General features: G+C 49.7%; 1 protein-coding gene across 1 annotated transcript in view; it reads left to right on the top strand.

Annotated features, from left to right (window-relative positions):
- LOC135518456 (ciliary neurotrophic factor receptor subunit alpha-like) overlaps positions 1 to 26,795 on the top strand; it is a 162,770-nt gene extending 135,975 nt beyond the window's left edge. The window contains exon 4 of the mRNA XM_064943632.1: positions 26,674 to 26,795. Coding sequence (XP_064799704.1) covers positions 26,674 to 26,795 — 122 coding nt within the window. The remainder of the gene's footprint in view (positions 1 to 26,673) is intronic.
- The last annotated feature ends 788 nt before the right edge of the window (positions 26,796 to 27,583 follow it).

Here is a 27,583-nt window from a genome sequence, read left to right as displayed (position 1 = left end):
AGGGTATAGTGTGTAGGGTATAGTGTGTAGTGAGTAGGGTTTTGCGTGTAGGGTTAGGTTGTAGGGTATAGTGTGTAGGGTTTAGTGTGTAGGGTTTAGTGTGTAGGGTGTAGTGAATAGGGTTTAGCGTGTAGGGTTTAGTGTGTAGGGTATAGCGTTTAGTGTGTAGGGTATAGTGTGTAGGGTTAAGTGTGTATGGTATAGTGTGTAGGGTTTAGCATGTAGGGTTTAGTGAATAGGGTTTAGTATGTAGTGTGTAGGGTGTAGGGTTTAGTGTGTAGGGTTTAGTCTGTAGGGTGTAGTGAGTAGGGTTTAGTGAATAGGGTTTAGTGAGTAGGGTGTAGTATGTATGGTGTATTGAGTAAGGTTTTGCGTGTAGGGTTAGGTTGTAGGGTATAGTGTGTAGGGTTTAGTGTGTAGGGTTTAGTGTGTAGGGTGTAGTGAATAGGGTTTAGCGTGTAGGGTTTAGTGACTAGGGTTTAGCATGTAGCTTTTAGACTGTAGGGTATAGTGTGTAGGGTATAGTGTGTAGTGAGTAGGGTTTTGCGTGTAGGGTTAGGTTGTAGGGTATAGTGTGTAGTTAGTGTGCAGGGTGTAGTGAAAAGAGTTTAGCGTGTAGGGTTTAGTGTGTAAGGATTAGTGACTAGGGTTTAGCATGTAGGGTTTAGACTGTAGGGTATAGTGTGTAGGGTTTAGTGTGTAGGGTTTAGTGAATAGGGTTTAGCGTGTAGGGTTTTGTGTGTAGGGTATAATGTGTAGGGTTTCGTGTGTAAGGTTTAATGTGTAGGGTATAGTGTGTAGGGTTTTGCATGTAGGGTTTAGTGAATAAGGTTTAGTGTGTAGTGTGTAGGGTATAGTGTGTAGGGTTTAGTGTGTAGGGTTTAGTGAATAGGGTTTAGTGTGTAGGGTTTCGTCTGTAGGGTGTAGTGAGTAGGGTTTAGTGTGTAGGGTTTAGTGAATAGGATTTAGCGTGTAGGGTTTAGTGTGTAGTGTATAGCGTTTAGTGTGTAGGGTATAGTGTGTAGGGTTTAGTGTGTAGGGTGTAGGGTTTTGTGAATAGGGTTTAGTGTGTAGGGTATAGTGAATAGGGTTTAGCGTGTAGGGTTTAGTGTGTAGGGTATAGCGTTTAGTGTGTAGGGTATAGTGTGTAGGGTTAAGTGTGTATGGTATAGTGTGTAGGGTTTAGCATGTAGGGTTTAGTGAATAGGGTTTAGTGTGTAGTGTGTAGGGTGTAGGGTTTAGTGTGTAGGGTTTAGTCTGTAGGGTGTAGTGATTACGGTTTAGTGAATAGGGTTTAGTGAGTAGGGTGTAGTATGTATGGTGTAGTGAGTAAGGTTTTGCGTGTAGGGTTAGGTTGTAGGGTATAGTGTGTAGGGTTTAGTGTGTACGGTTTAGTGTGTAGGGTGTAGTGAATAGGGTTTAGCGTGTAGGGTTTAGTGTGTAGGGATTAGTGACTAGGGTTTAGCATGTAGCTTTTAGACTGTAGGGTATAGTGTGTAGGGTATAGTGTGTAGTGAGTAGGGTTTTGCGTGTAGGGTTAGGTTGTAGGGTATAGTGTGTAGGGTTTAGTGTGTAGGGTTTAGTGTGTAGGGTGCAGTGAATAGGGTTTAGCGTGTAGGGTTTAGTGTGTAGGGTATAGCGTTTAGTGTGTAGGGTATAGTGTGTAGGGTTAAGTGTGTATGGTATAGTGTGTAGGGTTTAGCATGTAGGGTTTAGTGAATAGGGTTTAGTATGTAGTGTGTAGGGTGTAGGGTTTAGTGTGTAGGGTTTAGTCTGTAGGGTGTAGTGAGTAGGGTTTAGTGAATAGGGTTTAGTGAGTAGGGTGTAGTATGTATGGTGTAGTGAGTAAGGTTTTGCGTGTAGGGTTAGGTTGTAGGGTATAGTGTGTAGGGTTTAGTGTGTAGGGTGTAGTGAATAGGGTTTAGCGTGTAGGGTTTAGTGACTAGGGTTTAGCATGTAGCTTTTAGACTGTAGGGTATAGTGTGTAGGGTATAGTGTGTAGTGAGTAGGGTTTTGCGTGTAGGGTTAGGTTGTAGGGTATAGTGTGTAGTTAGTGTGCAGGGTGTAGTGAAAAGAGTTTAGCGTGTAGGGTTTAGTGTGTAAGGATTAGTGACTAGGGTTTAGCATGTAGGGTTTAGACTGTAGGGTATAGTGTGTAGGGTTTAGTGTGTAGGGTTTAGTGAATAGGGTTTAGCGTGTAGGGTTTTGTGTGTAGGGTATAATGTGTAGGGTTTCGTGTGTAAGGTTTAATGTGTAGGGTATAGTGTGTAGGGTTTTGCATGTAGTGTTTAGTGAATAAGGTTTAGTGTGTAGTGTGTAGGGTATAGTGTGTAGGGTTTAGTGTGTAGGGTTTAGTGAATAGGGTTTAGTGTGTAGGGTTTCGTCTGTAGGGTGTAGTGAGTAGGGTTTAGTGTGTAGGGTTTAGTGAATAGGATTTAGCGTGTAGGGTTTAGTGTGTAGTGTATAGCGTTTAGTGTGTAGGGTATAGTGTGTAGGGTTTAGTGTGTAGGGTGTAGGGTGTAGGGTTTTGTGAATAGGGTTTAGTGTGTAGGGTATAGTGAATAGGGTTTAGCGTGTAGGGTTTAGTGTGTAGGGTATAGCGTTTAGTGTGTAGGGTATAGTGTGTAGGGTTAAGTGTGTATGGTATAGTGTGTAGGGTTTAGCATGTAGGGTTTAGTGAATAGGGTTTAGAGTGTAGTGTGTAGGGTGTAGGGTTTAGTGTGTAGGGTTTAGTCTGTAGGGTGTAGTGATTACGGTTTAGTGAATAGGGTTTAGTGAGTAGGGTGTAGTATGTATGGTGTAGTGAGTAAGGTTTTGCGTGTAGGGTTAGGTTGTAGGGTATAGTGTGTAGGGTTTAGTGTGTAGGGTTTAGTGTGTAGGGTGTAGTGAATAGGGTTTAGCGTGTAGGGTTTAGTGTGTAGGGATTAGTGACTAGGGTTTAGCATGTAGCTTTTAGACTGTAGGGTATAGTGTGTAGGGTATAGTGTGTAGTGAGTAGGGTTTTGCGTGTAGGGTTAGGTTGTAGGGTATAGTGTGTAGGGTTTAGTGTGTAGGGTTTAGTGTGTAGGGTGTCGTGAATAGGGTTTAGCGTGTAGGGTTTAGTGTGTAGGGTATAGCGTTTAGTGTGTAGGGTATAGTGTGTAGGGTTAAGTGTGTATGGTATAGTGTGTAGGGTTTAGCATGTAGGGTTTAGTGAATAGGGTTTAGTATGTAGTGTGTAGGGTGTAGGGTTTAGTGTGTAGGGTTTAGTCTGTAGGGTGTAGTGAGTAGGGTTTAGTGAATAGGGTTTAGTGAGTAGGGTGTAGTATGTATGGTGTAGTGAGTAAGGTTTTGCGTGTAGGGTTAGGTTGTAGGGTATAGTGTGTAGGGTTTAGTGTGTAGGGTGTAGTGAATAGGGTTTAGCGTGTAGGGTTTAGTGACTAGGGTTTAGCATGTAGCTTTTAGACTGTAGGGTATAGTGTGTAGGGTATAGTGTGTAGTGAGTAGGGTTTTGCGTGTAGGGTTAGGTTGTAGGGTATAGTGTGTAGTTAGTGTGCAGGGTGTAGTGAAAAGAGTTTAGCGTGTAGGGTTTAGTGTGTAGGGATTAGTGACTAGGGTTTAGCATGTAGGGTTTAGACTGTAGGGTATAGTGTGTAGGGTTTAGTGTGTAGGGTTTATTGAATAGGGTTTAGCGTGTAGGGTTTTGTGTGTAGGGTATAATGTGTAGGGTTTCGTGTGTAAGGTTTAATGTGTAGGGTATAGTGTGTAGGGTTTGGCATGTAGGGTTTAGTGAATAAGGTTTAGTGTGTAGTGTGTAGGGTATAGTGTGTAGGGTTTAGTGTGTAGGGTTTAGTGAATAGGGTTTAGTGTGTAGGGTTTCGTCTGTAGGGTGTAGTGAGTAGGGTTTAGTGTGTAGAGTGTAGTGAATAGGATTTAGCGTGTAGGGTTTAGTGTGTAGTGTATAGCGTTTAGTGTGTAGGGTATAGTGTGTAGGGTTTAGTGTGTAGGGTGTAGTGAATAGGGTTTATCGTGTAGGGTTTAGTGAATAGGGTTTAGCATGCAGGGTGTAGTGAATAGGGTTTAGTGTGTAGTGTGTAGGGTATAGTGTGTAGGGTTTAGTGTGTAGGGTGTAGTGAATAGGGTTTATCGTGTAGGGTTTAGAGTGTAGGGTATAGTGTGTAGGGTTTAGTGTGTAGGGTTTAATGTGTAGGGTATAGTGTGTAGGGTTTAGCATGTAGGGTTTAGTGAATAGGGTTTAATGTGTAGTGTGTAGGGTATAGTGTGTAGGGTTTAGTGTGTAGGGTTTAGTGAATAGGGTTTAGTGTGTAGGGTTTAGTGAATAGGGTTTAGTGTGTAGGGTTTCGTCTGTAGGGTGTAGTGAGTAGGGTTTAGTCTGTAGGGTTTAGTGATTAGGGTGTAGTGTGTATGGTGTAGTGTGTAGGGTTTAGCGTGTAGGGTTAGGTTGTAGGGTATAGTGTGTAGGGTTTAGTGTGTAGGGTATAGTGTGTAGGGTGTAGTGAATAGGTTTTTGCGTGTAGGGTTTAGTGTGTAGGGTATAGTGTGTAGGGTATAGTGTGTAGGGTGTAGTGTGTAGGGTTTCCTGCGGGGTTTAGTGAGTAGGGTTTAGCGTGTAAGGTTTAGGGTGTAGGGTTTAGTGAATAGGTTTTAGCTAGTAGGGTTTTATGTGTAGGGTAAAGTGTGAGGATTTATTGAATAGGGTTTAGCGTGTAGGGTTTAGTGTGTATGGTTTATTGTGTAGGGTTTATTGAATAGTGTTTAGCGTGAAGGGTTTAGTGTGTAGGGTTTAGTGAATAGGGTTTAGCATGTAGGGTTAGGTTGTAGGGTATAGTGTGTAGGGTAAAGCATGTAGGTGTAGGGTTTATAGGGTGTATGTAGGGTTTTGTTTCGCCGAAGATGGTGCCTCCTCCTCTTCGGGCGGTGCTGTCGTCGTCGCCGGCCTATTAGCTGCCTTCGATTCCTTTCCGTTTGTTTTGGTTATTGGGTATGGGTACACCTCGTCCTCCGGGTTTTGTCGGGTCGGCGAAGCCGCGCGTCAGGGGGGGTACTGTCACGAACCTCGCCAAAGATGGTGCCTCTTCCTCTTCGGGCGGTGCTCGGTGGTCGTCGTCGCCGGCCTATTAGCTGCCTTCGATTCCCTTTCCGTTTGTTTTGGTTATTGGGTAATTGGGTACACCTGTTTTGTGTTAGGGTTTGTTTGTTGGCTATTTAAGGGCACTAGGCCCGCTGGGTATTTGTGCGAACGTGTTGCTTGTTACTCTGTTTGGATGGTGTTATTTTGTTTGTGTCTTTATATTCCGGACTATTTTTGTCATATTGTTTGGACTGATAACTTGTACACGCCCTGTGTGTTGGCGTGACCGTTTTTGTTGCGCCGGTGAATAAATTTGAAAAACGACTGAACTCTGCTCTCTGCGCCTGATTCCACCCACCACTCCTAGTTTTTCGTAACAGAAGCCCGCAACCACCAAAATGGAGTCAGCAGGAGCAACGACCACCCCTCTCCCCACTATGGAGGAGCGCGTCCATCACCACACAGCTGTCCTCCATCGGATCGGTACAGAGATGGACCTGATGATGGAGAGGATGGAACGATGGGAGAGGAGTGGTCTACCGACGTCTCCCCCAGCTCCCCCACTGCCGACACCACCTACTCCACCTACGTCGTCCTCTGGGTCCAGCGCACTGTGTCTCTCCCCCCCGAGGGAGTACTATGGAGTGGCGGCTAGGTGCCAGGGATTTTTGCTTCAGCTAGAGCTCTACCTGGCTACCGTGTGTCCGGCTCCCTCGGGTGAGGAGAGTGTGAGCCTCCTCGTCTCCTGTTTAACGAGTAGGGCCCTGGACTGGGCCAACGCTGTCTGGAACAGTCCGGACTCGGCTCAGGACAACTACCTGGAGTTCACCCGCCGTTTTCGAGCTGTGTTCGACCTCCCACCAGAGGGCAAAACGACGGGTGAGAGACTGTTCCAATCCAGACAGGAGACGAGGAGAGCGCAGGACTTCGCGTTGGAGTTCAGGACCCTAGCTGCTGGTGCTGGGTGGAATGACAGGGCCCTGATGGACCATTACCGGTCTAGTCTCCGGGAGGACGTCCGCCGGGAGCTAGCTTGCAGGGACACAACTCTCTCCCTGGATGAACTAATATACATGTCTATTCGATTGGACAACCTACTAGCTGCCCGCGGGCGTTCAGAAGGGGTCCTGTCAATTCCACTTTCCAGCTGTCCCACTCCCACTCCGATGGAGTTGGGAGGAGCTGCATCTAGGGAGACCAGAGGAGGAGGCTCCTCCTGCTCCTATTGTGGACGGAGAGGACACACTTCGGACCGGTGCTGGAGGAGTTCCTCTGGGAGTCGAGATGGTCGGCGCAACACTCCTCGGACACCCCAGGTGAGTAAGTACCAAACTCACCCAGAGCTCCCTGTTGGTCACATGTTTTTGTTTATTTTTTTTCCTGCATTTTTCCCCTCTCTTCAGCATAAGGCGCTAGTCGATTCAGGCGCAGCTGGGAGTTTTATGGATCGCGGACTCGCCCGTAAATTGGGTATTCCGTTAGTGCAGATAGACCCACCTGTCCCCGTAATCTCCTTAGATAGCCGACTGTTAGGGTCAGGGCTGGTCAGGGAGGCCACGATTCCACTGGACATGGTAACGCAGGGGAATCATTGGGAGAAGATCATTTTCTACCTTATCAATTCACCTGGGTTTCCGGTGGTGTTGGGGGTTCCCTGGCTAGCTATTCACAATCCTCTTATTTCCTGGAAACAGGGGGCTCTTAAGGGGTGGTCAGACAAGTGTTCAGATTGGTGTATAGGAGTTTCCATCGGTGCCACGACGGTGGAGTCCACACCAGGTTTCCACCGTGCGCGTTTCCCCAGAATATGCCGATTTGGTTATCGCTTTTGGTAAGAGGAAAGCGACCAAATTACCACCCCATCGACGGTGAGATTGCGTGATAAACCTCCAGGAGAACGCTGCACTTCCCCGGAGTCACGTGTACCCACTGTCACAGGAGGAGACGCTGGCTATGGAGACATATGTCACGGAAGCTCTGAGACAGGGGTACATTCGGCCCTCTATGTCAACCGTCTCCTCGAGTTTCTTTTTTGTGAGAAAAAAGGGGTGAGGTCTGCATCTGTGCATTGATTATCGAGGTCTCAATTCGATCACAGTAGGTTTTAGTTATCCGCTACCTCTCATCGCTACGGCGGTGGAATCATTCCACGGAGCGCGTTTCTTCACAAAACTGGACCTCAGGAGCGCGTATAATCTGGTGCGTATTCGGGGAGGAGACGAGTGGAAAAAAGTGTTTAGTACCACATCAGGCCACTTTGAGTACCTCGCCATGCTGTATGGGTTGAAGAATGCTCCAGCCGTCTTCCAATCCTTTGTAGATGAGATTCTCAGGGTGTGGTAGTCTATATTGATGACATATTGATTTATTCTACCACACTTGCCGCGCATGTTTCCCTGGTGTGCAAGGTTCTTGGGCGACTGCTGGAGCATGACCTCTACGTCAAGGCTGATAAATGCGTGTTCTCCAAACCAGCCGTTTCCTTCCTGGGTTATCGCATTTCCAGCTCAGGGATGATGATGGAGTGTGACCGTGTTAACGCCGTGCGTAATTGGCCGACTCCGACCACGGTAAAGGAGGTGCAGAGGTTTTTAGGGTTTGCCAATTACTACCGGAGGTTTATCCGGGGTTTTGGCCAAGTAGCGGCGCCCATTACCTCACTGCTGAAGGGGGGGCCGGTGCGTCTGCAGTGGTCAGCAGAGGCCGATGGAGCTTTCAACCAGTTGAAGGCACTGTTCACTGGGGCTCCCGTGTTGGCGCATCCGGACCCTTCGTTAGCATTCATAGTGGAGGTGGATGCGTCCGAGGCTGGGGTTGGAGCCATGCTGTCTCAGCGCTCGGGCACGCACCACCGAAGCTCCGTCCCTGCGCTTTATTTTCTAAGAGGCTGGGTCCGGCGGAGCGGAACTATGATGTGGGGGACCGGGAGTTACTAGCTATGGTAAAAGCCCTGAAGGTGTGGAGACACTGGCTAGAGGGGGCTAAACACCCTTTACTCATCTGGACTGACCACCGTAATCTGGAATATATTCGAGCAGCGAGGAGACTGAATCCGCGTCAGGCTAGGTGGGCCATGTTCTTTACATGTTTTTGATTTACGATCTCTTACAGACCAGGTTCCGTCAACACTAAGGCCGACGCGCTGTCCCGTCTCTATGACACCGAGGACCGGTCAATCGAACCCACTCCCATCCTTCCAGCCTCTCGGCTGGTGGCCACAGTGGTGGACGTGGGCGTTGAGGGTTGAACCTGCGCCTACACAGTGAACGACCGGTCGAAGTTACGTACCGCTTGGTGTCCGTGATAAATTGATTCGGTGGGCTCACACACTACCGTCTGCGTGTCATCCGGCTCCAGCTCTATTTACCCACGTCTTCCGGCACTATGGGGTTCCAGAGGATATCGTCTCCGATCAGGGTCCCCGGTTCACGTCCCGGGTTTGGAAGGCGTTTATGGAGCGTCTGGGGATCTCGGTCAGCCTTACCCTTTGGTCAACCCCCCAAAAGTAATGGGCAGGTGGAGAGAGTAAACCAGGAAGTGGGTAGGTGTCTGAGGTCGTATTGCCAGGACCGGCCAGGAGAATGGGCGAGGTACGTCCCGTGGGCAGAGTTGGCCCAGAACTAACTTCGACATTCATCCACGAATATGTCGCCATTCGAATGCGTACTGGGTTACCAGCCGGTCCTGGCGCCACCGCAGTGAGGCCCCGATGTTCGCACCAAGGGACAGGGTCTGGCTCTCGACCCGAAACCTGCCCCTCCGCCTGCCCTGCCAGAAGCTGGGGCCGCAGTGTGTGGGGCCATTTAAAGTCCTGAGGAGGATAAACGAGGTGTGTTATAGATTGCAACTTCCTTCTTATTATCGCATTAACCCCTCGTTTCATGTGTCTCTCCTCAGGCCGGTGGTCGCTGGTCCCCTACAAGACAGTGAGGTACCGGAGGTTTCTCCACCCCCTCTGGACATCGAGGGGTCCCCGGCGTACACAGTACGAGCTATTCTGGACTCGAGACGCCGGGTGAGGGGCCTGCAGTACCTCATGGACTGGGAGGGGTGCAGTCCGGAGGAGAGGTGCTGGGTACCGGGGAGGGACATTTTAGATCCTTCCCTCTTGAGGGATTTCCACCCGGATCGCCCCGCGCCTCGTCCTCCGGGTCGTACTCGAGGCCGGGGTCGGCGCGCTGCGGGAGCCGCGCGTCAGGGGGGGGGGGTACTGTCACGAACCTCGCCAAAGATGGTGCCTCTTCCTCTTCGGGCGGTGCTCGGTGGCCGTCGTCGCCGGCCTATTAGCTGCCATCGATTCCCTTTCCGTTTGTTTTGGTTATTGGGTAATTGGGTACACCTGTTTTGTGTTAGGGTTTGTTTGTTGGCTATTTTAAAGACACTAGGCCAGCTGGGTATTTGTGCGGGCTTGTTTCTAGTTACTCTGTTTGGATGGTGTTATTTTGTTCTTGTCTTTATTCTCCGGACTATTTTTGTCATGTTGTTTGGACTGATAACTTGTACACGCCCTGTGTGTTGGCGTGACCGTTTTTGTTGCACCGGTGAATAAATTTGACAAACGACTGAACCCTGCTCTCTGCGGCTGATTCCACCCACCACTCCTAGTTTTTCGTAACAGGTTTAGTGTGTAGGGTATAGTGTGTAGGGTTTTGTGTATAGGGTATAGTGTGTAGGGTTTAGTGTGTAGGGTCTCTCTTCCTGTTTCTTCTCCTCCTCCTCTTCCTCTCCTATGTCTCTCTTCCTGTATTTCCTCCTCCTCCTCTTCTCTCCTATGTCTCTCTTCTTGTTTCTCCTACTCCTCCTCTACTCTCCTATGTCTCTCTTCCTCTTTCTCCTCCTCATCCTCCTCCTCCTCTTCCTCTCTCCCCTGTTTCTTCTCCTCTATGCTGTAGGCTGTGACAGCTGTAAGATGTCCCCTCCCAGAGGCAGCGAGGCTTCTGATATATTGGTCTGTAGTTATGTGCTGGTCTGTAGTTATGTGCTGTGACGGTCTGATGTATTGGTCTGTAGTTATGTGCTGTGATGGTCTGATGTATTGGTCTGTAGTTATGTGCTGTAATGGTCTGTAGTTATGTATTGGTCTGTAGTTATGTGCTGTGATGGTCTGATGCATTGGTCTGTAGTTATGTGCTGGTTTGTAGTTATGTGCTGTGACGGTCTGATGTATTGGTCTGTAGTTATGTGCTGATCTGTAGTTATGGGTCTGAAGTTATGTGATGGTCTGTGGTCCATAACTAGAGCACTACTTTTGACCAGAGCCCTAAAGCAATTCACTATTTAGGGAATAGGGTGCCATTTGGGATGGGTTGGACGGTGGGCATGGAGAGACTGAGCGGTAGTAGTGGTAGATGGGGGTAGTAGTTGTAGTAGTTGTAGCTGGGGGTAGTCGTGGTAGCTGGGGGTAGTCGTGGTAGCTGGGGGTGGTCGTGGTAGCTGGGGGTGGTCGTGGTAGATGGGGGTATTCGTGGTAGATGGGGGTAGTAGTGGTAGATAGCTGGTGGGGGACAGTGAAGGGGGTAGTGGTGGGTTGGGGGTAGTGGTAGGGTTGGGGGGAATGGGGGGCCTTCTGTGAAGTCTATTCATGGGCCGCTGAATCAATGGTATTCTTTCAGCCAGAGACTCAGAGCCATGGCTAGGCTACATTCAGAGAGACAGATAGACACTGAGAGACAAAGATAGACAGAGGGACACATAGAGTCAGACAGAGAGACACAGAAAGTGTCAGGACCCGGTTACGAACCTGGGTCTCCGGAGTGAGAAACAGTCACTTAACCAACTGAGCCACGAATAGTCAGCAGAACCCAGAAGATGAGGCAGACACAGCAGTACTTAAGACGGTGTATTTAATAAAGTAAAAAGGAGAAGTCCTTAAATACAAAAATGGCAAATCCAAAAGGTGGTAGGAATAGCACAAAAAAGCCTCAAGAGACACTCAAAAACAAAAACAGAATTCCACAAGAGCATCCACCGGAATCGACAAGAAAACACAGAACACTAGGGCTGGGTGCTAACATACAAACACAGAGCACAGAACTGAGGGAAACTAAGGGTTTAAATACAATCAGGGGAAACGAGGTACAGGTGCAAATAATAATGGGGAACAAGGGAAAAAACATAAGGTCAAAAAGCACAATGGGGGCATCTAGTGACCAAAACCCGGAACAACAATGGCCAAATCCTGACAGAATCCCCCCCCTAGGAACGGCTCCTGACGTTCCTACCAGCTCTCTCAGGGTGGAGGGCCCTGAACTGACGAATGAGGTCAGGATCCAGGATGTCTTTGGCAGGAACCCAGGAGCGCTCCTCGGGACCGTAGCCTTCCCAGTCCACCAGATACTGCCAGGACCGCTGCACCCGGTGGGAATCCAGTATCCGATGGACGGTATAAGCCGGCTGGCCTCCAATGACACGAGGCGGAGGGGAGGTCTGTCTGCCGGGACAAGGGGAGAAAAAACAACAGGTTTTAACAATGAAATGTGAAATGTGGGATTAATCTTAAGGGATCTGGGTAAGTGTAGGCGATAAGAAACTGGGTTAACTCTCCTGGCAACCTTGAAGGGACCGATGTATTTTTGGGACAGCTTGCGAGACTCCACCCGTAGAGGTAAGTTTCTTGTGGAGAGCCAGACTCTCTGGCCGGGGCGCAGGGTAGGCCCGGGACGGCGACGTCTGTTGGCTTGTTGTTGGTACCTCTGTGAGGAACGCATAAGATTAAGACGGGTCTTCCTCCACATAAGCCGACAGCGTCTGACGAACTTCAAGGCTGAAGGCACTCTGACTTCTGCCTCCTGGTCCGGGAACAATGGAGGAGCATAGCCAAACTGACACTCGTGCGGGGACATACCAGTGGAGGAGGAGCGCAAGGTGTTGTGCGCGTATTCGGCCCAAACAATAAAGGATGACCATGTGGACGGGTTGTCACGAGTCATACATCGGAGGGTGTTTTCCAGCTCTTGGTTCATCCTCTCTGTTTGGCCGTTGGACTCCGGATGGTACCCTGAAGATAGACTGGCAGAAGCCCCCATGAGTTGGCAGAAGGCCTTCCAAAACCTTGAGGCGAACTGGGGACCTCTGTCAGAAACCATATCTTGAGGAATGCCGAAGACTCGGAACACATGATTAATTACCAACTCAGCCGTTTCCTTGGCAGAAGGTAACTTAGTCAGAGGGACGAACCTGGCCGCCTTTGAAAACCTGTCGATTATGACTAGGATAGTAGTATTGCCATGGGATGGAGGAAGTCCAGTAATAAAGTCCAATGAGATATGGGACCAGGGTCTGTGGGGAACAGGTAAAGGGTGAAGGAGTCCTTGAGGGCGGAGGTGAAAAGATTTGCCCTGGCAGCACACGGGACAGGCATTGACGAAAGTGGCAACGTCTTCTCTTATGGTAGGCCACCAGAACTTACGCTGGATGAACTCCAAGGTGCGACCTACGCCCGGATGACAGGTGAGGCGAGAGGAGTGCCCCCACAGAAGGACCTGAGTCCTCACTGCCTTGGGGACAAACAACCGATTGGCAGGACCTCCTTTCGGGTCCGGTTCGCTAGCTTGAGCACGTCTCACGGTATCCTCAACTTGCCACGAGATCGGAGCCACAATCTTAGCAGCAGGAAGGACAGGCATGTCCGTGTCATCTCGAATGGCAGGAGCGTAGACTCGGGACAGGGCATCCGGTTTGAGATTCTTCGACCCGGGCCGATAGGTGAGGATAAACTGGAATTGATTGAAGAAAAGAGACCATCTAGCTTGTCTAGAGTTCAACCGCTTCGCCTGCTGGATATACTCCAGATTTTTGTGGTCCGTAAGCACTTGAAACGGGTGAGAAGCCCCCTCGAGCCAGTGTCTCCATTCCTTCAATGCCATCTTAACCGCTAGGAGTTCACGATCCCCCACATCGTAGTTCCTCTCAGTCGGGGTAAGCCGGTGTGAGAAGAAAGCGCACGGATGAAGCTTCTTGTCTTCACCCCTCTGAGACAGGACAGCTCCAACACCAACCTCTGATGCGTCTACCTCCACCACAAATGGTTCATCCGTAGTCGGTAGTATCAGGATGGGAGCAGAGAGAACGCGCTGCTTGAGTCCTTGGAAGGCCGTCTCAGCTTCTCTTCCCCACAAAAACCTTGCATTGCCACCCTTGGTTAAAGCTGAGAGAGGGGCTGCCACCAAGCTGAAGTTCTTGATGAACTTGCGGTAAAAGTTTGTGAAGCCCAGGAAACGCTGAACTTCCTTAACGGATTTGGGAGTGGGCCAATCCGCTACCGCCCCTACCTTCCTGGGGTCCATTTGGACTCGACCGGGTTCCACTACAAATCCCAGGAATTGTACTCGGGATGAATGGAATTCACATTTTTCCGGCTTAACGTACAGATGGCTGTCCAGGAGGCGTTTGAGTACTTGTCTGACATGCTTAGTGTGTTCTTGAAGGGAGCTCGAAAAGATGAGGATGTCATCCAAGTAAACGAACACAAATATGTTAAGCATATCCCTAAGCACATCGTTTATGAGCGCTTGGAACACCGCTGGGGCGTTGGTCAGGCCGAAGGGCATCACCAAGTATTCATAGTGACCAGTAGGCGTGTTGAAAGCGGTCTTCCACTCGTCACCAGGTCTGATCCGCACAAGATGGTATGCGTTCCGCAGGTCAAGCTTAGTGAAAACAACTGCTCCTGGAGCAGCTCGAAGGCTGTGGCCATAAGGGGTAGCGGGTAACGGTTACGGACGGTTATGGCATTGAGTCCCCGGTAGTCGATGCAAGGACGTAATCCACCGTCTTTCTTGGCCACAAAGAAAAACCCTGCTCCCGCCGGGGAGGTGGATGGACGCATGAGGCCTGCTTCCAGAGCGTCCTTGATGTAGGTATCCATAGCAGCTCGTTCGGGTGGAGATAGGGAAAAGATCCGACCCCTGGGGGGGGGCAAGTGCCCGGAAACAGGTCGATGGGGCAATCGTAAGATCTATGGGGTGGTAGCATGGTGGCCCTCTGTTTGCTAAACACCAGTTTGAGGTCATGGTAACACTCGGGAACTCGGGTCAGGTCGATGGATTCTAAAGACTCGGGAGTAGAACTCGGGGAATTCTGGAAAATACAAGTAGCTTGGCACGTAGGACCCCACTGCTTGATAGTGCCCACAGACCAGTCGATGTGAGGGTTATGGCTGTGAAGCCAGGGGTATCCAAGGACGAGAGGGAACTCGGAACAGGAGATCAAATGAAAGTTCATCAATTCCTGGTGTTGTGAAACTGAAAGTCGCAAGGAGGTAGTGACATGAGTGACAAGTCCAGATCCCAAAGGGCTTCCATCCAATGTAGTGACCCTCATGGGTTCACTTAGAGGTTCAGAGGGAACGCCATTCTCCTTCGCCCAGACACCATCCATGAAGTTACCTGCGGCTCCAGAGTCTACCAAGGCTTGAAGGTGAAGCTTTTGGTTGTCCCAGGAGAGGGTGACTGGAATGAGCAGACGGGAGTTGGACGGATGGGAGGAGGTTATGTTTCCCGTTACAGTTCCCCCCGGTCTGTATGGGACAGAGCGTTTCCCTGGAGCCCGGGACACGTGGAACGGAAATGGCCCGGTTTGCCGCAATATAGACAGCGTCGCTCCCTCATCCGGCGGTCTCTCTCAGCCTGGGAGATGCGTCCAATCTGCATGGGTTCCGATGGAGCCAGCGAGGATAAAGGTGGGGACTCGGAGCTGGGACTGATAGGGGCTAGAGGTCTACGGTTGAGTTCTCTCTCTCTCAGACGCTGGTCAATGCGTGAGGCCAACTTGATCAGGGACTCGAGATTGTCCGGTGGTTCCCGAGTGGCCAGTTCATCTTGGATAGTGTCGGAAAGGCCTTTCAGAAAGCACACCGTGAGCGCCTCGTTGTTCCAGCCACTTGCTGCTGCCACCGTGCGGAACTGGATGGCATAGTCCGTCACGCTGCGCCTACCTTGGTGGAGAGTCAGGAGCTGTTTGGCTGAGTCAGAACCACTGCTTGGGCCTTGAAACACTCGTTTGAATTCCTCAGCAAAGGCAGAGTAGCTGGCACAGCAGGAACTATGGGCATCCCACACAGCAGTAGCCCAGGCCAGGGCTTTTTCCGACAGCAGGGTGATGATATAAGCGATCTTAGACCGGTCGGTGGGAAACGACGAGGGTTGTAGCTCAAAGGAGAGAGAACATTGGGTGAGAAACCCTTTACAAGCACTTGGATCACCTGAGAACCGTTGGGGAGGTGGAAGACGAGGTTCAGCCAGGGGGTTAACTGCCATGGGTACGTGAATCTGAGGTACTGGGACGGGAACTGTTGCCGGGGTAAGACGATCAGATATTTGCTTAATGGAAGTCAGCATCTCCGACAGAAGATGAGAATGTCTAGCCATTAAGGCCTCTTGCTGAACCAGGGCGGCTTCGTGGCGTTGGACAGTCTACTGGTGGTGGGACAGCATGGCAAAAAGGTCCTGGGAACTGGCTGCCTCTGGGTTCATTTTTGGCTCTGTGTTTCTGTCAGGACCCGGTTACGAACCTGGGTCTCCGGAGTGAGAAACAGTCACTTAACCAACTGAGCCACGAATAGTCAGCAGAACCCAGAAGATGAGGCAGACACAGCAGTACTTAAGACGGTGTATTTAATAAAGTAAAAAGGAGAAGTCCTTAAATACAAAAATGGCAAATCCAAAAGGTGGTAGGAATAGCACAAAAAAGCCTCAAGAGACACTCAAAAACAAAAACAGAATTCCACAAGAGCATCCACCGGAATCGACAAGAAAACACAGAACACTAGGGCTGGGTGCTAACATACAAACACAGAGCACAGAACTGAGGGAAACTAAGGGTTTAAATACAATCAGGGGAAACGAGGTACAGGTGCAAATAATAATGGGGAACAAGGGAAAAAACATAAGGTCAAAAAGCACAATGGGGGCATCTAGTGACCAAAACCCGGAACAACCCTGGCCAAATCCTGACAGAAAGACCGAGAGACACAGAAAGAGACACTGAGAGAGACACAGAGCGACAGAGAAACAGAGCCATAGCTCGGCTGATTTCAGAGAGACAGAGAGACACACAGACACAGACACAGAGAGACAGAGAGACAGAGAGAGAGAGACAACGGGAGACACAGACAATACAATATGGTAGTCCAATACAATAGTACAGTACAGCAGAACATTAGAATACAGTATGACAATACTGCAACAGCAGTACAATATAGTGGTACAGTGCAATACAACACAGTATAACAGTACAGTAGACAATACAGTACAATAACGTAGTACAATACGGTAGACAGTGCAGTACAACACAGTAGTACAATACAATTCAGTAATACAGTATAATGCAATACAGTAGTCCAAGACAATACAATACACTAGAGTAGCACAGTACAACACAGTATTACAGTACAATACAATAGTACAATACAATACTTTATTAGTATTTATATATTTTTTTCTTCACTACATTCCTAAAGAAACAAATATACTGTAATGCTTGAAGAGTGATGGGTGTGGAGTCAGGCGCAGAGAGCAGAAGATTCGAGGGAAAAACACTTTAATGTTCAAAAAACAGGAACACGTACAATGGATGACGCCGAACACATAGGTAAAACACGATCGCCGAGCGCCATCCGAAAGGGAAGTGGAGCCACCTTCGGTGGCAGCTAGTGGACCGGCGACGACGTCCGCCGAGCGCCACCCGAAAGGGAAGGGGAGCCACCTTCGGTGGCAGCTAGTAGACCGGCGACGACGACCGCCGAGCGCCACCTGCAAGGGAAGGAGAGCCACCTTCGGTGGCAGCTAGTAGACCGACGACGACCACCGAGCGCCAGCCGAACGGGAAGGGGAGCCACCTTCGGTGGCAGCTAGTAGACTGGCGATGACGACCGCCGAGCGCCAGCCGAATGGGAGCCACCTTCGGTTGCAGCTAGTAGCCCGGCGACGACGATCGCCGAGAGCCAGCCGAACGGGAAGGGGAGCCACCTTCGGTTGCAGCTAGTAGCCCGGCGACGACGATCGCCGAGCGCCAGCCGAACGGGAGCCACCTTCGGTGGCAGCTAGTAGCCCGGTGACGACAACCGCCGAGCGCCACCCGAAAGGGAAGGGGAGCCACCTCCGGTGGCAGCTAGTAGCCAGGTGACGACGACAGCCGAGCGCCACCCGAAAGGGAAGGGGAGCCACCTTCGGTGGCAGCTAGTAGCCCAGCGTCGACGACCGCCGAGCGCCACCCGAAAGGGAAGGGGAGCCACCTTCGGTGATATTCATGACATACTTCTTACTCCATACACCCAAAGTATATTTTGAATGTTTAGCATGACAGGAAAATGGTCAAATGTATATACTTATCAAGAGAAAATCCCTAGTCATCCCTACTGTCTCTGATCTGGAGGACTCACAAAACAAAGAACATCCCTGGTCATCCCTACTGCCTCTGATCTGGAGGACTCACTAAACAGAGAACATCCCTGGTCATCCAACAAGAGCACCTAGTCCCAGCTGCAAGCATTTCTCAATGGCTGGCCATGCCTTCCTCCTGGCTACTCCAACCTCGGCCAACAGCTTCGCCCCCCCCCCCCCCCGCAGCTACTCGCCCAAGCCTCTCCAGGTTCTCCTTTACCCCAAACCAGATAGCAGATGTTCTGAAAGAGCTGCAAAACCTGGACCCGTACAAATCAGCTGGGCTTGACAATCTGGACCCTCTATTTCTGAAACTATCCGCCGCCATTGTCGCAACCCCTATTACCAGCCTGTTCAACCTCTCTTTCATATCGTCTGAGATCCACAAGGATTGGAAAGCTGCCGCAGTCATCCCCCTCTTCAAAGGGGGAGACACCCTGGACACAAACTGTTACAGACCTATATCCATCCTGCCCTGCCTATCTAAGGTTTTCGAAAGCCAAGTCAACAAACAGGTCACTGACCATCTCGAATCCCGTCGTACCTTCTCCGATATGCAATCTGGTTTCCGAGCCGGTCACGGGTGCACCTCAGCCACGCTCAAGGTACTAAACGATATCATAACCGCCATTGATAAAATACAGTAATGTGCAGCCGTCTTCATCGACCTTGCCAAGGCTTTCGACTCTGTCAATCACCATATTCTTATCGGCAGACTCAGTAGCCTCGGTTTTTCTGATGACTGCCTTGCCTGGTTCACCAACAACTTTGCAGACAGAGTTCAGTGTGTCAAATCGGAGGGCATGCTGTCCGGTCCTCTGGCAGTCTCTATGGGGGTGCCACAGGGTTCAATTCTCGGGCCGACTCTTTTCTCTGTATATATCAATGATGTTGCCCTTGCTGTGGGCGGTTCCCTGATCCACCTCTTCGTTCCAGTTGCCTCTGCTGCCTGTGACTGGAACAAATTGCAAAAATCACTGAAGTTGGAGACTTTTATCTCCCTCACCAACTTCAAACATCTGCTATCTGAGCAGCTAACCGATCGCTGCAGCTGTACATAGTCGATCGGTAAATAGCCCACCCGATTTTACCTACCTCATCCCCATTCTGATCTGGCAGACTCACTAAACAGAGAACATCCCTGGTCATCCCTACTGGCTCTGATCTGGAGGACTCACTAAATAGAGAACATCCCTGGTCATCCCTACTTGCTCTGATCTGGAGGACTCACTAAACATAGAACATCCCTGGTCATCCCTACTGGCTCTGATCTGGAGGACTTACTAAACACACATGATTCATTTATAAATTATGTTTGAGTGTTTGAGCGTGCCCCTGGCTATCTGTAATGATGTCTGAGTGTTGGAGTGCACTTGGCTATCTGTAATGATGTCTGAGTGTTGGAGTGCCCCTGGCTATCTGTAATGATGTCTGAGTGTTGGAGTGCCCTTGGCTATCTGTAATGATGTCTGAGTGTTGGAGTGCCCCTGGCTATCTGTAATGATGTCTGAGTGTTGGAGTGCCCCTGGCTATCTGTAATGATGTCTGAGTGTTGGAGTGCCCCTGGCTATCTGTAATGATGTCTGAGTGTTGGAGTGTTCCCCTGGCTATCTGTAATGATGTCTGAGTGTTGGAGTGCCCCTGGCTATCTGTAATGATGTCTGAGTGTTGGAGTGTTCCCCTGGCTATCTGTAAATGATGTCTGAGTGTTGGAGTGCCCTTGGCTATCTGTAATGATGTCTGAGTGTTGGAGTGCCCTTGGCTATCTGTAATGATGTCTGAGTGTTGGAGTGCCCCTGGCTATCTGTAATGATGTCTGAGTGTTGGAGTGCCCCTGGCTATCTGTAATGATGTCTGAGTGTTGGAGTGCCCTTGGCTATCTGTAATGATGTCTGAGTGTTGGAGTGCCCCTGGGTACTGTAATGATGTCTGAGTGTTGGAGTGCCCCTGGCTATCTGTAATGATGTCTGAGTGTTGGAGTGCCCCTGGCTATCTGTAATGATGTCTGAGTGTTGGAGTGCCCCTGGCTATCTGTAATGATGTCTGAGTGTTGGAGTGCCCCTGGCTATCTGTAATGATGTCTGAGTGTTGGAGTGCCCCTGGCTATCTGTAATGATGTCTGAGTGTTGGAGTGCCCCTGGCTATCTGTAATGATGTCTGAGTGTTGGAGTGCCCCTGGCTATCTGTAATGATGTCTGAGTGTTGGAGTGCCTATGGCTATCTGTAATGATGTCTGAGTGTTGGAGTGTGCCCCTGGCTATCTGTAATGATGTCTGAGTGTTGGAGTGTGCCCCTGGCTATCTGTAATGATGTCTGAGTGTTGGAGTGTGCCCCTGGCTATCTGTAATGATGTCTGAGTGTTGGAGTGCCCCTGGCTATCTGTAATGATGTCTGAGTGTTGGAGTGTGCCCCTGGCTATCTGTAATGATGTCTGAGTGTTGGAGTGTGCCCCTGGCTATCTGTAATGATGTCTGAGTGTTGGAGTGCCCCTGGCTATCTGTAATGATGTCTGAGTGTTGGAGTGCCCCTGGCTATCTGTAATGATGTCTGGGTGTTGGAGTGCCCCTGGGTATCTGTAATGATGTCTGAGTGTTGGAGTGCCCCTGGCTATCAGTAATGATGTCTGAGTGTTGGAGTGCCCCTGGCTATCTGTAATGATGTCTGAGTGTTGGAGTGCCCCTGGGTACTGTAATGATGTCTGAGTGTTGGAGTGCCCCTTGCTATCTGTAATGATGCCCGAGTGTTGGAGTGCCCCTGGCTATCAGTAATTATGTCTGAGTGTTGGAGTGTTCCCCTGGCTATCTGTAAATATAAATGAAAAACAAGAAAATAGTGGCAAATATAAATAGTGCCTAATTTGCATAATATTAGGACAAATAATGTTCAATACTGTTTGTGTGTGGCTTCTAAAAGTACAGAATATAGAGGAATTATTACAATATAGCAATTAACCTCTCTGGCCCACCCGGGACGCAACCACACCCCCTGCCAACAATAAATGCAAATGCGCTACGCCAAATGCTAATAGCACTCGTTAAAACTCAAACGTTCATTAAAATTCACATGCATGGTAGTCAATTCAAGCTACACTCGTTGTGAATCAAGCCAATGAGTCAGATTTGTAAATTGCTTTTCGGCGAAAGCATGAGTAGCTATTATCTGATAGCAGGCAACATGCCGAAATACCAGAAGGGGACGTACACAAAGGAATTAGCGTAGCCGGCGCAACACAAAACGCAGAAATAAAATATAAAGCATTCATTACCTTTGACGAGATTCTTTGTTGGCACTCCTATATGTCCCATAAACATCACAATTGAGTATTTTTTTCGATTAAATCGGTCCTTGTATACCCAAAATGTCCATTTATGAACACCGTCAGATCCAGTAAAAACAAATTTTTTAAACGCAACGTTATTTTTTAAAATTAAAAAAGTTGCCTTTAAACTTTGACAAAACACTTCAAACTACTTCTGTAATCCAACTTTAGGTATTGCTAAACGTTAATAAACGATCAAATTGATCACGGAGCGATCTGTATTCAATAAGCACGAGTTTGGGAAACATAACTAACTTTTCCGGTTCCATTGTTTAAAGCTGTGGACTTGACAACCGGATGTGGCTATTACTCAGATGACCAACGATTTAGTTGAATCGAAATCACAACACTGGCGACATCGTGTGGAAGTTATAGGAACTGGCGGCAGGGTAGCCTAGTGGTTAGAGCGTTGGACTAGTAACCGAAAGGTTGCTCGTTCGAATCCCCAAGCTGACATGGTGCAAATCTTTCGTTCTGCACCTGAACAGGCAGTTAACCCACTGTTCCCAGGCCGTCATTGAAAATAAGAATTTGTTCTTAACTGAATTGCCTGGTTAAATAAAGGTAAAATTAAAAAAAATAAAAATATTCTCAGCCTTAACTATTTTTCCTTCCAATAGACAATACATGGGCTGGCGGATTGATTTTTTCTTCGTCGATTTAGTGACCAGGTTTTCTGCCGATTTTGACCACGGAACTTGTTCTGTTATAGTCACAGACACCATTGAACCAGTTCTAGAAACTTCAGAGTGTTTTCTATGCACACATACTAATCATATGCAAATACTATGTTCCTGGCATGAGTAGCAGGACGTTGAAATGTTGCGCGATTTTTAACAGAATGTTGAAAAAAGTAGCCCAATCTCTAAACAATATTACAACGGAGTAACATAATAACACTGCTTTAAAAATATCATGTTGCATCGATGACGTCATGACAAGTAGGAATACATCCTTTAGAAACAGTAACAGAAGAGCTCCACAAGGTGGCAAGGCAGAGCAATGATACACAGGCCATGGTCCTGATGAGACCAGGGCAGAGCTATGATACACAGGCCGTGGTCCTGATGAGACCAGGGCAGAGCTATGATACACAGGCCATGGTCCTGATGAGACCAGGGCAGAGCTATGATACACAGGCCGTGGTCCTGATGAGACCAGGCAGAGCTACGATACACAGGCCATGGTCCTGATGAGACCAGGGCAGAGCTATGATACACAGGCCATGGTCCTGATGAGACCAGGGCAGAGCTATGATACACAGGCCATGGTCCTGATGAGACCAGGGCAGAGCTATGATACACAGGCCGTGGTCCTGATGAGACCAGGGCAGAGCTATGATACACAGGCCATGGTCCTGATGAGACCAGGGCAGAGCTATGATACACAGGCCGTGGTCCTGATGAGACCAGGGAAGAGCTATGATAGGTGTTGGTCACAACATGAGGCATCCCACAAATCGTTCTTCTAACGAAAACGGTCTGTTTTGCTCTTCAAGCCAAACAAGTGTCACATGACTCGTCTAAAGGCATCCAGTTTTTTTTAAGTACTTGAATGGGCGTCTGTGACTACCCAAAAAGGAGTTAAATATGTGTAAAATAAAAAAAATATATATCTATGTCTCCTAGATCTTGTTGCTCAAGATTTCCTTTCTCATTGTTTTGTTGCCATTTCTAAATGTTTCCTGAGCTATTGCAGTATTTATATATATATATATTTTATACCTAATTGGCTACTAAAAGTCCATATCAATTGATAAATTATCTAAAATATGACAATTAGTGATAGTAAAACAATTCCATACACGTCTGCATTGGCTGAACAGCATTACATTAGGATCATCTAGTCTCCTCTCCTTCTCCTCTCTCTCCTCTCCTCTCCTCTCCTCTCCTCTCCTCTCCTCTCCTCTCCTCTCCTCTCCTCTCCTCTCCTCTCCTCTCCTCTCCTCTCCTCTCCTCTCCTCTCCTCTCCCCTCCCCTCCCCTCCCCTCTCCTCTCCTCTCCTCTCCTCTCCTCTCCTCTCCTCTCCTCTCCTCTCCTCTCCTCAATCTAATCCATCTCCTCTCATCCACCTCCTCTCCTCTCCTCTCCTCTCCTCTCCTATCCTCTTCTCTTCTCTCCTCTCCTCTCATCAATCTAATCCATCTCCTCTCATCCACCTCCTCTCCTCTCTCTCCTCTCCTCTCATCCCTCTCCTCCCCTTCTCCTCTCACTCCCCTCTCATTCTCCTCTCCTCGCCTCTCCTCTCATCTCCTCTCATACGTCTCCTCTCTCTCTCAGAGTAGTATGAAGGGGACTGGAGTCAGAGTAGTAGGAAGGGGACTGGGGTCAGAGTAGTAGGAAGGGGACTGGGGTCAGAGTAGTAGGAAGGGGACTGGGGTCAGAGTAGTAGGAAGGGGACTTGGGTCAGAGTAGTAGGAAGGGGACTGGGGTCAGAGTAGTAGGAAGGGGACTGGGGTCAGAGCAGTATGAAGGGGACTGGGGTCAGAGTAGTAGGAAGGGGACTGGGGTCAGAGTAGTAGGAAGGGGACTGGGGTCAGAGTAGTAGGAAGGGGACTGGGGTCAGAGCAGTAGGAAGGGGACTGGGGTCAGAGTAGTAGGAAGGGGACTGGGGTCAGAGTAGTAGGAAGGGGACTGGGGTCAGAGCAGTATGAAGGGGACTGGGGTCAGAGTAGTAGGAAGGGGACTGGGGTCAGAGTAGTAGGAAGGGGACTGGGGTCAGAGTAGTAGGAAGGGGACTGGGGTCAGAGTAGTAGGAAGGGGACTGGGGTCAGAGTAGTATGAAGGGGACTGGGGTCAGAGTAGTAGGAAGGGGACTGGGGTCAGAGTAGTAGGAAGGGGACTGGGGTCAGAGTAGTATGAAGGGGACTGGGGTCAGAGTAGTAGGAAGGGGACTGGGGTCAGAGTAGTAGGAAGGGGACTGGGGTCAGAGTAGTAGGAAGGGGACTGGGGTCAGAGTAGTATGAAGGGGACTGGGATCAGAGTAGTAGGAAGGGGACTGGAGTCAGAGTAGTAGGAAGGGGACTGGGGTCAGAGTAGTAGGAAGGGGACTGGGGTCAGAGTAGTAGGAAGGGGACTGGGGTCAGAGTAGTAGGAAGGGACTGGGGTCAGAGCAGTAGGAAGGGGACTGGGGTCAGAGTAGTAGGAAGGGGACTGGGGTCAGAGTAGTATGAAGGGGACTGGGGTCAGAGTAGTATGAAGGGGACTGGGGTCAGAGTAGTATGACGGGGACTGGGGTCAGAGTAGTAGGAAGGGGACTGGGGTCAGAGTAGTAGGAAGGGGACTGGGGTCAGAGTAGTAGGAAGGGGACTGGGGTCAGAGTAGTAGGAAGGGGACTGGGGTCAGAGCAGTATGAAGGGGACTGGGGTCAGAGTAGTAGGAAGGGGACTGGGGTCAGAGTAGTATGACGGGGACTGGGGTCAGAGTAGTATGAAGGGGACTGGGGTCAGAGTAGTAGGAAGGGGACTGGGGTCAGAGTAGTAGGAAGGGGACTGGGGTCAGAGTAGTAGGAAGGGGACTGGGGTCAGAGCAGTATGAAGGGGACTGGGGTCAGAGCAGTATGAAGGGGACTGGGGTCAGAGTAGTAGGAAGGGGACTGGGGTCAGAGTAGTAGGAAGGGGACTGGGGTCAGAGTAGTAGGAAGGGGACTGGGGTCAGAGTAGTAGGAAGGGGACTGGGGTCAGAGTAGTATGAAGGGGACTGGGGTCAGAGTAGTATGAAGGGGACTGGGGTCAGAGTAGTAGGAAGGGGACTGGGGTCAGAGTAGTAGGAAGGGGACTGGGGTCAGAGTAGTAGGAAGGGGACTGGGGTCAGAGTAGTAGGAAGGGGACTGGGGTCAGAGTAGTAGGAAGGTGACTGGGGTCAGAGTAGTAGGAAGGGGACTGGGGTCAGAGTAGTAGGAAGGGGACTGGGGTCAGAGTAGTAGGAAGGGGACTGGGGTCAGAGTAGTAGGATGGGGACTGGGGTCAGAGTAGTATGAAGGGGACTGGGGTCAGAGTAGTAGGAAGGGGACTGGGGTCAGAGTAGTAGGAAGGGGACTGGGGTCAGAGTAGTATGAAGGGGACTGGGGTCAGAGTAGTATGAAGGGGACTGGGGTCAGAGTAGTAGGAAGGGACTGGGGTCAGAGTAGTAGGAAGGGGACTGGGGTCAGAGCAGTATGAAGGGGACTGGGGTCAGAGTAGTAGGAAGGGGACTGGGCTCAGAGTAGTAGGAAGGGGACTGGGGTCAGAGTAGTAGGAAGGGGACTGGGGTCAGAGTAGTAGGAAGGGGACTGGGGTCAGAGTAGTATGAAGGGGACTGGGGTCAGAGTAGTAGGAAGGGGACTGGGGTCAGAGTAGTAGGAAGGGGACTGGGGTCAGAGTAGTAGGAAGGGGACTGGGGTCAGAGTAGTAGGAAGGGGACTGGGGTCAGAGTAGTAGGAAGGGGACTGGGGTCAGAGTAGTATGAAGGAGACTGGGGTCAGAGTAGTATGAAGGTGACTGGGGTCAGAGTAGTAGGAAGGGGACTGGGGTCAGAGTAGTAGGAAGGGGACTGGGGTCAGAGTAGTAGGAAGGGGACTGGGCTCAGAGTAGTATGAAGGGGACTGGGGTCAGAGTAGTAGGAAGGGGACTGGGGTCAGAGTAGTAGGAAGGGGACTGGGGTCAGAGTAGTAGGAAGGGTACTGGGGTCAGAGTAGTATGAAGGGTACTGGGGTCAGAGTAGTAGGAAGGGGACTTGGGTCAGAGTAGTAGGAAGGGGACTGGGGTCAGAGTAGTAGGAAGGGGACTGGGGTCAGAGCAGTAGGAAGGGGACTGGGGTCAGAGCAGTAGGAAGGGGACTTGGGTCAGAGTAGTATGAAGGGGACTGGGGTCAGAGTAGTAGGAAGGGGACTGGGGTCAGAGCAGTAGGAAGGGGACTTGGGTCAGAGTAGTAGGAAGGGGACTGGGGTCAGAGTAGTAGGAAGGGGACTGGGGTCAGAGCAGTAGGAAGGGGACTGGGGTCAGAGTAGTAGGAAGGGGACTGGGGTCAGAGTAGTAGGAAGGGGACTGGGGTCAGAGTAGTAGGAAGGGGACTGGGGTCAGAGTAGTATGAAGGGGACTGGGATCAGAGTAGTATGAAGGGGACTGGGGTCAGAGTAGTAGGAAGGGGACTGGGGTCAGAGTAGTAGGAAGGGGACTGGGGTCAGAGTAGTAGGATGGGGACTGGGGTCAGAGTAGTATGAAGGGGACTGGGGTCAGAGTAGTAGGAAGGGGACTGGGGTCAGAGTAGTAGGAAGGGGACTGGGGTCAGAGTAGTATGAAGGGGACTGGGGTCAGAGTAGTATGAAGGGGACTGGGGTCAGAGTAGTAGGAAGGGGACTGGGGTCAGAGTAGTATGAAGGGGACTGGGGTCAGAGTAGTAGGAAGGGGACTGGGGTCAGAGTAGTAGGAAGGGGACTGGGGTCAGAGTAGTAGGAAGTGGACTGGGGTCAGAGTAGTAGGAAGGGGACTTGGGTCAGAGTAGTAGGAAGGGGACTGGGGTCAGAGCAGTATGAAGGGGACTGGGGTCAGAGTAGTAGGAAGGGGACTGGGGTCAGAGTAGTATGAAGGGGACTGGGGTCAGAGTAGTAGGAAGGGGACTGGGGTCAGAGTAGTATGAAGGGGACTGGGGTCAGAGTAGTATGAAGGGGACTGGGGTCAGAGTAGTAGGAAGGGGACTGGGGTCAGTGTAGTATGAAGGGTACTGGGGTCAGAGTAGTAGGAAGGGGACTGGGGTCAGAGTAGTATGAAGGGGACTGGGGTCAGAGTAGTAGGAAGGGGACTGGGGTCAGAGTAGTATGAAGGGGACTGGGGTCAGAGTAGTAGGAATAATCCCTTTTCTCTCTGTATTTTCTAACTTGATGAAGAATGTATGAGATCCTCACCGGTGTTGTGCCTTTTTCTCCAGCCTCACCTAGGGAACCCACGGTGACGTGTCGATCCAACACCTACCCTAAAGGTTTCTACTGTAGCTGGCACCTTCAGCACCCCACCTCCATACCCACAGACTTCGACGTCACCGTCCTGTAAGAAACAAAACCTTGTCTCTGAATATCTGTGTCTCTCCTTCTCTCTGTCTGTCTCTCTCTGTGTCTCTCCATCTCTCTGTCTCTCTCTCTCTGTGTCTCTCCATCTCTCTGTCTCTCTCTCTCTGTGTGTCTCCATCTCTCTGTCTGTCTCTCTCTGTGTCTCTCCATCTCTCTGTCTCTCTCTCTGTCTCTCTTTGTCTCTCTCTCAATTCAATTCAATTCAATTCAAGGGACTTTATTGGCATGGGAAACGTGTTAACATTGCCAAAGCAAGTGAGGTAGATAATATAGGAAAGTGAAATAAACAATAACAAATAACAGTAAACAGTACAGATACAGAAGTTCCAAAACAATAAAGACATTACAAATATCATATTATATATGTATATATATATACAGTGTTGTAACGATGCACAAATGGTTAAGGGTACACAAGGGAAAATAAATAAGCATAAATTTGGGTTGTATTTACAATGGTGTTTGTTCTTCACTGGTTGCCCTTTTCTTGTGGCAACAGGTCACAAACCTTGCTGCTGTGATGTCACACTGTGGTATTTCACCCAGTAGATATGGGAGTTTATCAAAATTGGGTTTGTTTTCGAATTCTTTGTGATCTGTGTAATCTGAGGGAAATATGTCTCTCTAATATGGTCATACATTGGATCTCTCTGTCTCTCTGTCTCTCTCTCTCTGTCTCTCTCTCTGTCTCTCTCTCTGTCTCTCTCTGTCTCTCTCTCTCTCTGTCTCTCTGTCTCTCTCTCTCTGTCTCTCTCTCTGTCTCTCTCTCGG

The sequence above is a fragment of the Oncorhynchus masou genome, chromosome 28, assembly GCF_036934945.1.
Source record: "Oncorhynchus masou masou isolate Uvic2021 chromosome 28, UVic_Omas_1.1, whole genome shotgun sequence".
NCBI classification, from domain to species: Eukaryota; Metazoa; Chordata; class Actinopteri; order Salmoniformes; family Salmonidae; genus Oncorhynchus; species Oncorhynchus masou.
This window is presented reverse-complemented; position numbering and strand designations above follow the sequence as displayed.